Raw genomic sequence first — 17,869 nt, forward strand, 5'->3', positions numbered from 1 at the left:
AAAACTTTAATCAAAATCCCCATAAATCAGTGTCAGAATCAAGCTAAGATTGTACATGTTTAAGTATTAAACCCATCAGCTGCTCGTTTTCAGCTGTCATAAAAATCCACATTTTCAGAAGCAATTGATCATCATTTGCTTCTTCACATTTCCCCACATTTTCTCCAGTATCTCGTAGCATCTAAAATTGTGATAGTTGTAGTGTTGACATCATCAATATTGCAGACTGTCATTCAGACCAACTTCATACCTGTAGTTTTCTTTGCCATTTGATTATTCCTTGTTCTACGGGCTGCAATTTCGACGTAGTATTAGGTGGTAAAAACTGTACTGTCATGGATTTTAAAAAGAGGATAGCATTGTGTACACTGCAATTGTGCACAAACAACACTACTTTCCGTTTTCCTATCAAAATCCTTTAACCAGTTTTGAAAACACTTCTGAAGTCATCCACACTTTCTTATTCACAGTGTACTCCACAGGGAATGACTTACACGAATAAAAAAAACCTCATGTTTTTTTTAGGTTTTCTGATTATAAGTGGCTCGAGTGTTCTGTACCTGTCATATTTGGTGCTAACGTAATGGTAACACAATCTTTGCTTTGCTTGCCCCCGTGACATTTTCCTCCTCAGAGTGTCAAATTTTTGTCTGGAAGACATTTGTAAAAATGTCCAAGTTCATCTGCATTAAAAGCTTCATCCAGTTTGTAATCTTGAAGGATCCTTTGCAATTCTAACTTCCATTTATCTCAAATTTTGTTGTTTATACTGGCACTTTCCCCATTCACTTTTCACAAAACAATATGTGTCTTTTCCTGAAATTTTCTAACCACCCCTTACTCACATGAAACATATTGTGTGCCTTTTCTTTCAAAATAAGTCCACTGATGTTCACATTATTGTTCCTCTGTTGGCACTTAATGCTGTTCTAAATCAGGGAAGTCAGCCTTTCATTGTTGTTTCCGATCTGTCCCTTCATCTGTGGTAATCATGCGGTCTTCATTCTTGATTATTGTCGAGTGTCCTTGCCAGAATCCCAAAATCTGCAGCTCTGTCTTTATTTTTCTTCACTCCCACTTTCACTTCGTCAGTTGACTTTTGCTTTTCAGTGATTGTCAGTCTTTTCTGCATATAGTCCATGGTTGACACTTACAGCTCACACTTCCCTATTTGTGTGCACTTCAGTGTACAGAGGCACTATTTGAAAGACTTTGAAGTATAGAGATGACTTCAGTATAAAGAGTTTTTGTCCATTGAACTTCATGTATATAAGTAAAATCTGCCTTCTTGAGCTTTCCAAAAACTTTGATATAACAGCAGGTTTTCTTCAAAATATCAAGATTTTGGGCTTCCAAGGGAAGGGAAGTCTTTGACATATTGAGGTTTGACTGTATAAGTTGCTAGCACAGGTGATGCGAAAATACTTGAAATGGTATTTGGAGGAATATGTGGGTAGAAATAAGCTTCAAAGACTTGAGCTGTTGATAATTGAGTAAAGTAAGTAGTGTCCGTGATCATTAGATTGTATATCTGAGTCATGCTTTAAACTGCTCCATTATGTTAGGATAACAGATACTGTTCATGATAGGTGATCCTGTGGATGGCACTGTTAATCCAACATCCCTTTTGCTACACAAACAAAATATCTCACTATGACCATCCACGTTAATTATTCACATTGGAAGCATTATCCATAGCCAGAGAAAGCAAGCAGAGCAACATCCACTGAAAGTTTGTCCAGGACTGTAGTGCTGGATTCCCATGCTGTTCCAACGTTAATTGAAAATGAAAGCTACATTCATCCAGGATTTATTAAAGGGACTGTTGATTTATAATCAGTCTTTTTTAAAAATATCTTACTGATGATATTTTTACAGAAATAAGATTCATCAGTGGCACAGCCTGATTATAGTTTTGATGTGAAGCTGCTCCTTCTTTTTCTTTTTTAAAGCTGTATATATGTCACCTAATATGAATAAGAATTGAGCATGAGGCCTCTGCACTCTGCCTTCAGGGGGTTGTCATGGGTAAAGAGTAAACAGTGCATGCAGTGTTCATATCAGTTGAGCTTACAATTGAACTTATGTTGTTCGTTAATTGATCTCTTATTTTACTCCTGGCAGTCCTTGAATAATCTTCACAATATTTGAATTATGTGTCTGGTATTGCTTACTGTTGAGCTCTGAACAGGGTGTCTTTAAATGTAAGTTAAATATTGTTGGAACAAAATGTGACAATTGTGCTTGCAATGTCACAGTAAGTGGCAGTAATGGCAACGCAGTATGTTTTTTGCCAAATCTCTATTTCAGTGTTCAGGTAGATCATATTTTCAGCTGATTTGGGTGACATGATATAATATGCTGCCTTCTAAAAAAGAGGCTCAACAAGATGTGAATGTCATTCTTTGACCTATGTGATCACTCGGCATAACACCAGTGAGCCACATTTGGAATGCATTAGCCCAAGGACTGGAGTATCTACAAATATCTTCACTGAAAGAATAATGGAAAGTGTGTCAGGTATCGCTTGGAACTTTGATGAATGACTTGTTCCTTTACTGCCAGTGTTGTTGGGGACAAATTCCCACCATGTCTTGATGTAGTGCCATGCATCCTATCACACATTTATGTGAGATTACTGATAAAAGAGTTCTCCTGAAAATCCTGGTCAGGACCAGGGGACTAATATTATTTATAGTTTAATTTTGAGACAATATGTCGCACACCATTGTATGGAATCCATTATTGTGAATGTGGGCTTCATGCAACATAGTCCTGTACTTGGTAAATTCGATCATGTCTTTCATCTGTAGTAACAATGTAGTTGATGCAGTGTCAGTACTTCATCCATTTTCTTACAATCTCAGCAATTTTCAACAGAATAAAACAGCAGCAGAAGAACTGTAGGTGCACTTCATTGTTTTTGTTGATGTTGTTTGTGTATGGGGGCTGGGGGGTTGGCATGCGCACACATTTGATAGCCAAACAACAATAGGTGTGTGTAACACTCAAATCATCCTTTGTACAGTTTGTAGTTCTATGAGTTTACAACATTTTTCTTATCACCAACCAGGATTTTATTTTGTTGCAGCAACAACATATGCAGGGACTCTTTAATTTTTTTATTTTATTTTATTTGAAAAGTTAAGCCACTGTTGGGACATCTAGGATTACCGACACCATTCCGTGCAAACACCCCCCCCCCCCCACCCCCCACCCCTAATCAATAACATTGTCAGCTGTGATAGAAGTGTTCAATGCAGTATCCACTGATTTCTTTTTTTTTTCACACAGCACCAGTTCTCCATGTGTTTTGCAATTTTTTCAATGTTAGTGTATGCCATAACAGAGCCTGGTGTATGTATATTCCATTGTTATAGAAAAATGTGTTTCCAGTTTTTCCCTTTTGCAGTACTTGATATGTCAATGTTCATCTTTAATTCAAGCTACTATAAAACATATGAAACCAAACTACTTTCATTAATTAATTTTTATAGGTCTGGAACTTGCCATGGTATAGCCCTTTGGGTTGACTGGCATTTGGATGCACAAGAAGAAAATGTTATTTCAACAGGACCAGTGTGTGTACCCAAACCTGGAGAACAAGTGTCGTGGGATATTCATACAAGACAAGGCATTTATTTTATGCCAGTCCACAGAACAGTGAAAAAAACTGATGTTCTCTTCTATAAACTTAATTTTTATTCAAAATCTGGAGAAATGATATTCGATTTTCAGATAATGAGTGAAAAGTGAACTAAAGACTTATAGTCAGCACACATTCTTGAGCGAAGTTCCTGTATTGCAGCTCTTGTACGATGTTACTTGTTCTTAGTATATACAAACAAAAGCTGTTTCACAGCAAGCATGTGGACACACGCAAATACATACTCAGTTTAACACAGAAATTAAGAGCAAACTGATCTGCATATGTTACACGTCATCATTGTTAATAGTTTATATAATTAAATGTGAACTGAAATGTAATTACACTATCTGTTTTATATGTACATTACACATGTAGTATAAATCAGTGATATATTAATTAAAAAACTGTACCACCCACCTTTTTATACTTGCCGATATTTAGTTATTGATATTTATGACTGTGTAAATTAAAGTTATTTAATGACAATTGCCCTGTTTCATCATTGATGACATTATGTCTGTTTACTGCCTATTTCTTTTGGGTTCACATGTCTACAACTGGCAACATATCTGCAGTATGCAACACAATACATCCCTCATATATTACAATGAGCAGCTTATTTCCCACAGCATATATGATGCTTCCTTAGAGACTATAAGGGTCACTTCTGCTGGTAAGTATGATAAAACAGTTGGCAACTTGTATGCAGACTACAAGAAAAATAATTTATTATTATTTTGCAACAAAATACCAAAGGAAACTGTTAAAATTGGAATAATGGACTATCATCAGTAAGAAAAACTTTACTTACTCATTGCACTTTTACATTCTGTTTCAGCCTCTTGGAAAGGTTGCAAGTTAAATTACTTGTACAATATAACACACCCATCCTACTTATTCAAATACTATAAAATAACCTGCATAATATATACAAATGATACAAGTGAGTGTGTGGGTGTGTTTGAGGGAGGGGGAGAGACTGACCATAAGTAAGTATAAATTTGTAAATAATAATAATAATAATAATAATACAAAGCTTAAGGCAATGATGTAAATTTAGGAGACCTGATATCATCAGGTGAGGGAGCCACAGTGATTTTGCTGTATTATTTATTATAAATGTTAATGTTTTGATCACATTTTATAAGAACACTTAGACAGTAACTGGCTTCAGTTCACTAGCAATCACCTCAGATCTATGGAAACAAACAAAAATTGCCTTTCAGTTAACGTAAAAACCACCTCAAAATTTTTTTGGAAGTAGTATTAAAACATTATTAGCGCGTGACTTACAGAATTATCGGTCCTGCAAAGATGGTCTGTTCATCTGTTCACAATAATAATAACGGGCACATTCCTCAGAAATGTTCACCTTGGATCATGCTGTGCGCTAATGATGTTCTACTGGCTGCTGAAGCCAAGAACAACCCTTAGCAACCGGTCCAAGCTTGGAAGAACCACCTTGGAACATTTTGGGCTATGCCTCAGAATAAAGAAAACCATATACCTGTCAACAGATGCAAATAATATGGACTCAATCAAAACTGACAAATAGAAATCTGCCACTGCCAGTAAGTTGCTCGTTGCCTGAAATCACAAACTGTATTATCAAAGCATGGCTTAAATGGTGGACAATGACTGGTGTGCTTCTGGGCTGACTCAAGTTGAAAATATACTGCTCTGCAGTCCATTTAGTTCCCTTATACAATTCAGAATGCTGGCCTACAATAAAAGAAGTGGAGCAAGAATTTGCTGTAGTGGAAACAAAAATGCTTCAGTGGACATCAGGTGTTACACTTCTTGACTCTGTGATCAATTACAAAATATGCAGGTGGTACAGAGTGGCACCTTTCATTGAAATGAGAGAAAGCTTTCATGATAAGGATGTTTACTGAGAGCAAACTAAGATTCGACAGTAAAACACAGGTTTTTATTGAAAATCTGTGATAAATTACTTATCAAGAGACGGGGGTAATGAAAGCTAGGTATACTTCATATAGACCTCAAGATGCCAGGCCTCCACCCTAACCAACCACAAGATCCCATCAGGTGGATATGAGAGCCAACAGAGGGGAACCTGCTACATGGTGGGATAAATGTTGTGGAAGTAGAAGAAAGTAATTAATCTGAGTACATGATATCATCATCCTAACTTACCATATTTCTGCAGTAAATGTACATGGTCAAAGATGATATACAATTTCGCAAGCCTATATATTCTACATTAATGAACCCAGAAACTGGGGTAAATTACGCATAGGAGTATTTAGTGATCATTTTCAAAACCGCCAATTTCACATGGGTACACCCATGCACATAGCTCATACAACTTGAGGTACCGTTTACAGTTACATTTAGGATTACAGTTTACAGTTTCCTCTCACAAATGTTCAATGTGCAACAAACATACAGGCAATTGCCAAACTTCTCCCCCACATTTGCGAACATATCTGGAATTATTGCAGTCACTGGTGGTGCTATGCAGCTTTACAGTTCAGCCAAAGTTGTTGGAAGGGGAGCACATAGATAGCATCTTCCACAAAACCTTACACGCAAAACAACATATACACTATGTGATCAAAAGTATCCGGACACCTGGTTGAAAATGGCTTAAACGTTTGTGGCACCCTCCATTGGTAATGCTGGAATTCAATATGGTGTTGGCACACCCTTAGTCTTGATGGCAGCTTCCACTCTCGCAGGCATACGTTCAGTCAGGTGCTGGAAGGTTTCTAGGGAAATGGCAGCCCATTCTTCACGGAGTGCTGCAATGAGGTGAGGTATCGATGTCGGTCGGTGAGGCCTGGCACGAAGTCAGTGTTCCAAAACATCCCAAAGGTGTTCTATAGGATTCAGGTCAGGACTCTGTGCAGGCCAGTCCATTACATGGGTGTTATTGTCGTGTAACCACTCTGCCACAGGCCATGCATTAAGAACAGGTGCTCAATCATGTTGAAAGATGCAATTGCCGTCCCCGAATTGCTCTTCAACAGTGGGAAGCAAGAAGGTGCTTACAACATCAATGTAGGCCTGTGCTGTGATAGTGCCATGCAAAACAACAAGAGATGCCACCCCCCCTCCATGAAAAACACAACCACACCACTGCCACCAAATTTTACTGTTGGCACTACACACATTGGCAGATGACGTTCACCGGGGATTCACCATACCCATATCCTGCCATCGGATTACCACATTGTGTACCGTGATTTGTCAGTCCACACAATGTTTTTCCACTGTTCAATCATCCAATGTTTACACTCCTTACACCAAGCGAAGCATTGTTTGGCATTTACCGGCATGATGTGTGGCTTATGAGAAGTCACTTGACAAGTTTTCTAACCACCCTCCTAACTGTCATAGTACTTGCAGTGGATCCTGATGCAGTTTGGAATTCCTGTGTGATGATCTGGATAGGTATTTGCCTATTACACATTCGACCCTCTTCAACTGTCGGCGGTCTGTGTCAGTTAACAGATGAGGTCGGCCTGTCTGCTTTTGTGTTGTATGTGTCCCTTCATGTTTCCACTTTACCATCACATAGGAGACAGTGGACTCAGGGATTTTTAGTAGTGTGGAAATCTCTCGTACAGATGTTTGACACAAGTGGCACCCCAATCACCTGACCAGGTTCTAAGTCCGTGAGTTCCGCAGAGCACCAAATTCTGCTCTCACAATATCTAATGACTACTGAGGTCGCTGATATGGAGTACATGACAGTAGGTGGCAGCAAAATGGACCTAATATGAAAACCACATTTTTGGGGGCGTCCGGATACTTTTGATCACATATTGTACCATGAAGTCAGTTGACCATGAAGGCCAATGATGCAATGTGAGAGCTGCTCACTCCTTATGGCCAATCCATGTTCGAGGCAGCCCACTGTTGAGAAATGCTCTTGCACACAGGTCAGTGCAGTTGTGCTATGTCCTGTTGTAAAACAAAATTTTCAGTATGTTTTTATAATCGTGTAATGAGCTCACAAGCTAGCTGCACCAGGGAGACCATTAACAGCAACCACATGAACTGAAAACTTACGTATATAGCCTAGGTACACTTTATTTAGATGTGCAAGTTGGTGTCTTCATTCATGCAGAAAATATAGTTCTGTGAACTATTTGAAACACCCAGTACGTAGAATATCGAGAGATGTTCAATGTTAGTACAAGTGAAGTGATAATGTTCTGCTCTGTAGATTGGCAGTTGAATACAATGATTTATGTTTGTAAGTGCCTCACGTGCTCTATGGCAGTAAGAGCACTGGAATGATGGTCACAAACATGCAGAATTGATGATCACAGCTTTCAATGCCCTTGTGAAGGAATGATGTAGTGCCATATTCCTAAGTGCTATGCCCAAGGGTGAATAGAATGTTACTTCATAATCCCCACACGTATGGATAGAAGAGCAGAAATAAGGCTAGTGTAAAGAAAACCGATCTCCTACATATGTATCATACAAGGAAACTTCAAAAAGTTGCACATTATCATGGCAGGCCAAGTAACTGTTACTGAATATTGCACACTGCACTTCAAAGTTACACAAATACACGACTTTTTTTTGACATAGTCACCAAGTATCCTATAAACAATGGTTGGAACACTGTACCGATCATTCAATCCCTTGATGATGATGATGATAACCAACTTCTGTTTCACATAGCCATGCAAGAACTGTTATGTAAGTGTCCTCATTGTTGCAAAATCTCACCCTCCCCCAAATAAAAAGATATTCTTTCAGCTTGTCTAAAAGATTAAAATCTCATGGTGCAAGATCTGGACTGTATGCCTCACCCAGTTCTGTGAATCATGGTTAAATTATTGGCACCATTTCACTATGAATGGATGTGACATTGGATTTGGTCCATAAACTGCCAAGATTTAACAGAGAATCTATATTCAAATTATACTTTTGCTCACAAGAATCTTACTGTCCATTGTACTTCAGTTTCGAGTATATCTCCAATTTCCATGCAATTTCACTTGTGAACAGATGTACCTGTTACCCAAATGCATTAAAACTATGTCTGCAGGAAACCGGCATGTGTACACTTCACTGACAATGTTCTGTCTCTGTTGTGTGGGACAACATGTGTAATTTACTTTCTGGAGTTCCTACATACTTATGATGAAACAATGGAAAAGTATAATCCCTGAAATACATATAAAATCTTTCAGCCCCTAACATATTGTTATTAGCAGTTTGAGCACCAATAACTTACTAGTTGATGACTGAGTGCCTTAAAATAATTTCTGGCAGTTCAAGCCTATTCTATTTTTGTTTCTGAAAACAAATATGACATAGCACTTTGTATCCTGGAGCATTCACGAAATATGGAATGCTCACAATTTCCTCTTCACTGCCATCAGCATGTATTACAAGTACCGAGTGTAGTACAGTGGTCTTCTACTCACACCAAACAAATGATATAGTTCAGATGAAATCAGTGAATATGCTTTGTGCGTCACTGGATGTTGCAAGCAAGTTCTATGCATGCTGCTCGCTGTGAAGAAAAAGCCACACCCCCATTTATGGATCATCCTTTTCACTCATTCCACAAGAGTGTGAGCTCCTACACAATCACATCAGAAATGCTCCCACGAGTCTCATTCATGTTTTATGAAGAGTCTAGACATGCACTTTCACTTGCCAGCACTTTCATTTGCATGCTCTTATGTCTCCCCAAGGGTTCTGAATATTTTGTTGGATATGTTAACAGTATGAGGCTGCCTAAGTGTACTCACATTATGAGTGATAGTGTAAGTCCCTCGGTGTGACACTTATGTCTTTATAAAGTAATGTTTCCAGCAGGACCAGTTTCTAATACTCATGTTAACAGTGTTGCAGAGATGGTTCTCAAAGCACAAGCTCTTCTAAACTGACCTGTTTACCCTAGACATCAAGCCTTGCAAAAAGTAGTAAGTAAACAGCATGTGCACTTTTTTAAGCTTTATTTGGTACAATAGGACTAGAATTAACAATCAGTTACACAACAGGTACAATGTTTTAAATAATGAGAAAAATTTGGCTTCCTCTTGCAAAATAATTTGTCAAGCATCAAAAAAGCCTGGAATACAGTAATATTTTATCAAATTATTGTTCAGTGTTTTGGTACAGTCTGCTTCGAGACACAATTCGAAGTTTGCTCCTTTTCTTTTACTAGAAAACAGTCAAAACTGAATTTTAAAGCAAAGCATTGCTTATTTTGTGTAGGTAGCATGAATTGGTACTAGTTGCTTTGCTACAGTTTATACTTATCCAGAAATGTTTCATTCTGTTACAAGCTTGCTTTCTACATCAACTGCAATACAAGTGTCTCGCATCTGGTAACATCCAGAAATGTTTAGAGACATGATTATAAGACTTTCAAAATGCCATTCGACATACATTCCAATCTACATGGACAAAGCACCTAACAGTTCGCTACATTCATAAATTATATCTTAATTTACTGTAAAATCTTTACAAAACATATTTCAACTTTTGATATAAAAACATTGCATGGACTAGTCAGTTATCAAAACAACTGCTGAGTATATTACAAACAGAATAGAAAACGTTAAAAATGTATCTGTATACATAATACAGAGCCAGCAATATTTGTACTTACAAGACATAGCCCTATAATTACATTTTTGTATATTTTACTGTTGTTTGATACTTATAAAAAACCATCAAAGGCAATTTTTCCTCCAATATATAGTTAAAAAGAGTTTAAGTACATACTAGTGCATGATTATATGAAATACAACAAAAAAATTCCAAAGCAATTAATTTCCAGGAGTGTGCTAGTAGTTACAGTGTGATATCCATTATTACAAAAAGTTTAACCATGAAAGGTGTCTTCTGAGGTATTTCAAATCTCATATTTGTGGTTTATTTGAAGTTTAGTACAAAAGTTCATGTGCTTTTGTGAGAGCAGGATGGTTATTGATCCCTTATTAAATAAAAAGGCACACATTCATTTTGATATTATTAGTGCCCTGTGAGGCCTATAATCAACCAGGTCTACTAGGTTGTATTTATACAAAACTGAAATTGAAATAGTCAGGAAGTATAAAACTCAGCCACCATAAAAATATATCAAGAGTAACACAAGATTTTCATATGCTTCAGGTGCAACACGTTGCTTTTATTTATTTTTTTAATTTATCGAGACTGTTTACTTAAGAGAAAGGAGGATGTGTAAAAGAAAAGACTGGCTAAGAACTGCATTCTGATTTTACATATCAGATGTGAAAATCATTACACACTGATGTTTCCCATTATATTCAGTCTTCTCAGATGCAAATCTGATAAAATACTTCTATCAAACTAACTAATCATCCTTCTGATGAACACAATTGTATCTACATAAAAGAATTCTATGAATATTACTTATATAACTAAATGCAATGGAACTTAAAATTAAAACATTAAGTCACAGTAAAGCCTAGCCTAAAAGTTCACAATTAAAATTAAAGCACTGATATTTTTGTTGGCCTTTTGCCAATCAGTCATGCAAAGTGTTTAATAGATTTAGTATATATTTCATGCATTTTAACACTGAAAGCACTACTGACAACCATGTGCCATCTTCCTCCCCATGATTCTTTTTTCTTACAATAAAAGTTATCAATGTTTTATTATATGTAACATTGAATAGTTATATTGACAAGTAGATCAGCTAATTTGCCCCCAGGTTTGAAAGCTTTTGTGGTTCCCTCTCCTCTGGATGATAATTAGAAATTTTGAATCAGTTTACACGAAACAAAAATTACAGTTAGAAATATTTAACAGCACTTAAAATTATTACTAGTTAAATCTTATTCATGTTAGCTTTTCATGGTATATACACAAGTTACTCTCTCATAAAATTACTGTTCTTTGGGTTAAACTAGAAAACCAGTTAATAGTGTGCATCAAGCTGGTTGTTTTCATTGTACGTTTAGGTTAGATGGCCTTGGGCAAGTACAGAAAGGGCAACAGCCTCAACGGGTGCGGGGCAAAGTCAGGACATGCGGGGAACAAGCAGCAATCGGTATTCTAATTGTCAACTGTCGAAGCTGCGTTGGTAAAGTACCGGAACTTCAAGCGCTGATAGAAAGCACCGAAGCTGAAATTGTTATAGGTACAGAAAGCTGGCTTAAGCCAGAGATAAATTCTGCCGAAATTTTTACAAAGGTACAGACGGTGTTTAGAAAGGATAGATTGCATGCAACCGGTGGTGGAGTGTTCATCGCTGTTAGTAGTAGTTTATCCTGTAGTGAAGTAGAAGTGGATAGTTCCTGTGAATTATTATGGGTGGAGGTTACACTAAACAACTGAACTAGGTTAATAATTGGATCCTTTTACCGACCTCCTGACTCAGCAGCATTAGTGGCAGAACAACTGAGAGAAAATTTGGAATACATTTCACATAAATTTTCTCAGCATGTTATAGTCTTAGGTGGAGATTTCAATTTACCAGATATAGACTGGGACACTCAGATGTTTAGGACGGGTGGTAGGGACAGAGCATCGAGTGACATTATACTGAGTGCACTATCCGAAAATTACCTCGAGCAATTAAACAGAGAACCGACTCGTGGAGATAACATATTGGACCTACTGATAACAAACAGACCCGAACTTTTCGACTCTGTATGTACAGAACAGGGAATCAGTGATCATAAGGCCGTTGCAGCATCCCTGAATATGGAAGTTAATAGGAATATAAAAAAAGGGAGGAAGGTTTATCTGTTTAGCAAGAGTAATAGAAGGCAGATTTCAGACTACCTAACAGATCAAAACGAAAATTTCTGTTCCGACACTGACAATGTTGAGTGTTTATGGAAAAAGTTCAAGGCAATCGTAAAATGCGTTTTAGACAGGTACGTGCCGAGTAAAACTGTGAGGGACGGGAAAAACCCACCGTGGTACAACAACAAAGTTAGGAAACTACTGCGAAAGCAAAGAGAGCTCCACTCCAAGTTTAAACGCAGCCAAAACCTCTCAGACAAACAGAAGCTAAACGATGTCAAAGTTAGCGTAAGGAGGGCTATGCGTGAAGCGTTCATTGAATTCGAAAGTAAAATTCTATGTACCGACTTGACAGAAAATCCTAGGAAGTTCTGGTCTTACGTTAAATCAGTAAGTGGCTCGAAACAGCATATCCAGACACTCCGGGATGATGATGGCATTGAAACAGAGGATGACACGCGTAAAGCTGAAATACTAAACACCTTTTTCCAAAGCTGTTTCACAGAGGAAGACCGCACTGCAGTTCCTTCTCTAAATCCTCGCACAAATGAAAAAATGGCTGACATCGAAATAAGTGTCCAAGGAATAGAAAAGCAACTGGAATCACTCAATAGAGGAAAGTCCACTGGACCTGACGGGATACCAATTCGATTCTACACAGAGTACGCGAAAGAACTTGCCCCCCTTCTAACAGCCGTGTACCGCAAGTCTCTAGAGGAACAGAGGGTTCCAAATGATTGGAAAAGAGCACAGATAGTCCCAGTCTTCAAGAAGGGTCGTCGAGCAGATGCGCAAAACTATAGACCTATATCTCTTACGTCGATCTCTTGTAGAATTTTAGAACATGTTTTTTGCTCGCGTATCATGTCATTTCTGGAAACCCAGAATCTACTATGTAGGAATCAACATGGATTCCGGAAACAGCGATCGTGTGAGACCCAACTCGCCTTATTTGTTCATGAGACCCAGAAAATATTAGATACAGGCTCCCAGGTAGATGCTATTTTTCTTGACTTCCGGAAGGCGTTCGATACAGTTCCGCACTGTCGCCTGATAAACAAAGTAAGAGCCTACGGAATATCAGACCAGCTGTGTGGCTGGATTGAAGAGTTTTTAGCAAACAGAACACAGCATGTTGTTATCAATGGAGAGACGTCTACAGACGTTAAAGTAACCTCTGGCGTGCCACAGGGGAGTGTTATGGGACCATTGCTTTTCACAATATATATAAATGACTTACTAGATAGTGTCGGAAGTTCCATGCGGCTTTTCGCGGATGATGCTGTAGTATACAGAGAAGTTGCTGCATTAGAAAATTGTAGCGAAATACAGGAAGATCTGCAGCGGATAGGCACTTGGTGCAGGGAGTGGCAACTGACCCTTAACATAGACAAATGTAATGTATTGCGAATACATAGAAAGAAGGATCCTTTATTGTATGATTATATGATAGCGGAACAAACACTGGTAGCAGTTACTTCTGTAAAATATCTGGGAGTATGCGTACGGAACGATTTGAAGTGGAATGATCATATAAAACTAATTGTTGGTAAGGCGGGTACCAGGTTGAGATTCATTGGGAGAGTGCTTAGAAAATGTAGTCCATCAACAAAGGAGGTGGCTTACAAAACACTCGTTCGACCTATACTTGAGTATTGCTCATCAGTGTGGGATCCGTACCAGGTCGGGTTGACGGAGGAGATAGAGAAGATCCAAAGAAGAGCGGCGCGTTTCGTCACTGGGTTATTTGGTAACCGTGATAGCGTTACGGAGATGTTTAATAAACTCAAGTGGCAGACTCTGCAAGAGAGGCGCTCTGCATCGCGGTGTAGCTTGCTCGCCAGGTTTCGAGAGGGTGCGTTTCTGGATGAGGTATCGAATATATTGCTTCCCCCTACTTATACTTCCCGAGGAGATCACGAATGTAAAATTAGAGAGATTAGAGCGCGCACGGAGGCTTTCAGACAGTCGTTCTTCCCGCGAACCATACGCGACTGGAACAGGCAAGGGAGGTAATGACAGTGGCACGTAAAGTGCCCTCCGCCACACACCGTTGGGTGGCTTGCGGAGTATCAATGTAGATGTAGATGTAGATGTAGATGTACGTACAATATTTCGATGACCAACACAGCTGTCTATTTCAGGTGCTCTGCGTTTTACTGCTGTGTATACCTGCTGCCTGGACCAGTCTGGTTAAGAATCCAGGCAGGAAGCACACATAGCAACAAAGCTCCAAACACTGTGGTTGGACTCGTGGCAACAGGTATAAATAACAGCAAAACTCCCAGCACCTGAAGAAGACAGCAGGGTCTGTCTTTGAAATATTGTGGTTAGAATTAAAATAACAATTCAGCAGAACATCTGGAAGCACATGAGTAATCAATCATGCAGAGAAAACCTGAGGATTACAAATCTAGTAACATAATTTTGATAAAATTATGCAATGAATACTTTAATAAAAACATTTGGAAAAAAATCCTGATGTAAAATGTACAGAAAATAACCAAATTAGATGGAGAGTAAGTGAATTGTGTAGATCATGTTTGAGAATATGAGAGAACAAGAGAAAGAGAATTTAAGTTCATAAGGAAGCTATTTAGTAAGATATAGTGCCCTACCAATAACAAGATCACTAGATACAGAGCCCAAGTTTTTATAGAGGAAGAAAATTGTCTGTGTCCTATGGAAAAGCCATTTATCTTCGGAAACAACAGAAAATCAAAATTGTGATAGCTCATATCACCAGAATACAAGTATTGTGTTCTAACAACTGTGACAAATCTTTCGTTAACAGAAATACTATATTTGCTATTTGCTTCATTTTTATAGTTAGTTATTCTGCAAGGAAATACACAAATGAGATTGGACAGACACATTAAGAATAAACACCAAATGATGAGTTTTTCGGATGAGCATTTTCTTCCTTGGAATGAGAGAGACAAAAGACAACAGCCAAGAACACTGTGAAGGGTAATCTGTAACACTTATAAAGGCTGTGTGCACTGAAATAATGCAGTACCTAAATTCATTGCCAATGGATGATGAGAGATAGCATTAAGTAATAGTGCAAACACACACATAATGTTGCTCTTAAATAAACAGACAGAGGCTAACTTTTGATCAGAACTACACTAGTAAGCATGTCAAATTTAATATACAGTAACAATGCTGGTTCCCAGGTGTCTCTTAATTTGCTTGAGATGTTCCTCAGTGCTGATTTAAATTGTTTCTAGAATTTAGTTTTCTGTAATCGCATTCCTGAATTTTAAAATACACTTTCAATTAAACACAGAACCACCACCTGTTGTTACATGTGAAGAGAATGTTACAGTTGTTGCACAACATCTATTTATTACACTTGCATTCATGTGCAACATTCTAAAATTCCTATACTGGTCAAAAGAAAATGTCATATATGACCTAACATTCTCTGGTTGGAAGATATAGATGTTATGAATTATTTAGCTAGATAATTTGAAACACATACTAGTAAGAACACATCAGTTCATGTAATAAATGGTACAGTATCAGGAAGTTTACATTATTTCTGTCATTTAATATTCATTGACTTGGCTCTGAGCACTATGGGACTTAACATCTATGATCATCAGTCCTATTCATTGACTTGTGCACAACTTAGTTGACCTGTAATTCTCAATGTTATGGTGTATCAAGTTATCTGGAAAGAAGATTTTGTATCACCTTAGAGCCTTTCAATAAATCACATATGTGAGACACACAAATATCAGCAACATGTAAAAGAAAATATGACTCTGCCGAGGCCTGGTCTGGTCTGTTCTGTTGTACCACTCATTCAAAATTTTATGTACAAAGTCACTTAATACAATCAGATACATCAAAATATCACTTAACTGAATTTCAACCATTTTATAATACTGAAGGGACATACCACAGCTACAGACTTTGTGGTTTTATACAACTTTCCAAAACTATAGAAGCCAAAACCAACTCCTATACTTGAATGTTGGAAGACCTACCAGATGAAAATATTGCCTTAAAATGTACTTTTACAAAATTCTATGTGAAATACACAACTATATAAATTTTGAAAGAAATGAATGCACTTTCAACTTATGGTGAAAAAACAGCAAATCAGTGAAAGAGATACACACACCAATGGATAAAATATTAATGGAATAGCGAATATGATACTGAAAGGGGAGAGCACATGAACAACCTTCCCCTCCTGAAAGCACAATATGTGTCTTCAAGACAAATTACTAGAGTGCAGAAGTATATCTTAATTTAAAACCTGAGAAAATATAGTTATTTTTTAAATCCGCATCAGCATTATACTGCAAACAATGCACATTCCCATAAGTTATTTATTTTAATTTACTGTTTTCCACTTTAAAATTATAACATTTCTTTTTTTTTTCCACACAAATCAGTTATGTAATATCACATTTCACAAAACAAATAGTGGGTAGGTTTTACAAAATTTTATAGAAGCTGTCTTCTGTACATATGTGCTAATTTCAGATGAATCATTACAAGAGATTTTAAATAACTGGGAAGACCAATTAACCAAGTAAATCACATGAGTTTATGCAGTGGATTTATTGAACCACACACTCCATTCATTTTATTTGAAAATCTTGTCCAGTGTTCTTTTCTGTGCAGTTCTTGTTTCATTTTCATTCCTTGTCTTGGCATGAAACGATGAGAATATAAAGTTACAGTTTCAGCTGGAAATATATGTAATGAAGCATTGTTAAAGTTGAAGGAAAGTAGTCCTGCTTCTGATGGACAACCAGTATTTTTTTCTTTTGAGATATATAAGATGTTACAGAAGATATTAATCTACCCATCTTGCTTTACATAACACACATGCACAAATAACACTATAAATACAGGCTCAGAAAATAGTTTCCTCTCTCTTTGAAATATGTCATGCACAAAAACACCATAGTGGCTAATAAGAGAACTTGGTTCCACTACTAGCTCACAGACCTCGAAGGGTGAATATTATTATTAAAAAAAAAAGACCATTTTTTAATGCACAAGGGTGTAATTCTACACATGTCAGTTGGCAGTGCTACTTTTGGTAATTTATCTTTTATATCGGTGAAAAGTATAAAATTCAATTCTGAATACTTCTTTTCATAGCTGCCACCAGGCATTACAATCTCTCTATTGTGTTGTCTTTGATATGCATCAGCAAATGCTTCATAATGTGAACAGTGGGTACTGTGTACCACTACTGTTACAAATGACACACTATAACTCATTACTCTTATCATAAAAAATTCTTATTATGAAAGTTGCTAGTTAGAAAATCTTCAATAGACAACTGAAGGAGGACAATAATGTAAAAAGGATAGCTAGCTACTCACTATATAGAGGAGATGTTGAGTCGCAGACAGGCACAACAAAAAGACTGCTGAACAGGTAACCTTTCATTCAAAAGACCTTCTGAATTAGACAAAACACACACACACACACACACACACACACACACACATTCATGCAACACAA

At 37.4% G+C, this 17,869-nt stretch overlaps 2 protein-coding genes across 4 annotated transcripts in view; one reads left to right on the forward strand and one right to left on the reverse strand.

Moving 5' to 3' along the window:
* Nucleotides 1–4,099, forward strand: part of LOC126475339 (protein arginine N-methyltransferase 7-like) — a 138,686-nt gene extending 134,587 nt beyond the window's left edge. For both annotated transcript variants that reach the window (XM_050103138.1, XM_050103139.1), the window contains one exon: nucleotides 3,498–4,099. In XM_050103138.1, the coding sequence (XP_049959095.1) occupies nucleotides 3,498–3,756 (259 nt within the window). In that variant the 3' untranslated portion in view covers nucleotides 3,757–4,099. The remainder of the gene's footprint in view (nucleotides 1–3,497) is intronic.
* Nucleotides 4,100–4,735: 636 nt separating this feature from the next.
* Nucleotides 4,736–17,869, reverse strand: part of LOC126475340 (15-hydroxyprostaglandin dehydrogenase [NAD(+)]-like) — a 98,361-nt gene continuing 85,227 nt past the window's right edge. The window contains exons 6-7 of one of the 2 annotated variants that reach the window (XR_007586705.1): nucleotides 4,943–5,156; nucleotides 4,736–4,845 (exon numbers count right to left, since the gene is read on the reverse strand). Coding sequence is in view for 1 of the 2 variants with exons in the window: in XM_050103142.1 (XP_049959099.1) it covers nucleotides 5,051–5,156 (106 nt within the window). In the remaining variant the exon portion in view is untranslated. Of the gene's footprint in view, nucleotides 5,157–17,869 lie in introns of both variants that reach the window. The other variant, XM_050103142.1, reaches the window with a different exon arrangement.

The sequence above is a fragment of the Schistocerca serialis genome, chromosome 4 (genome assembly GCF_023864345.2).
Source record: "Schistocerca serialis cubense isolate TAMUIC-IGC-003099 chromosome 4, iqSchSeri2.2, whole genome shotgun sequence".
Taxonomy (NCBI): domain Eukaryota; kingdom Metazoa; phylum Arthropoda; class Insecta; order Orthoptera; family Acrididae; genus Schistocerca; species Schistocerca serialis.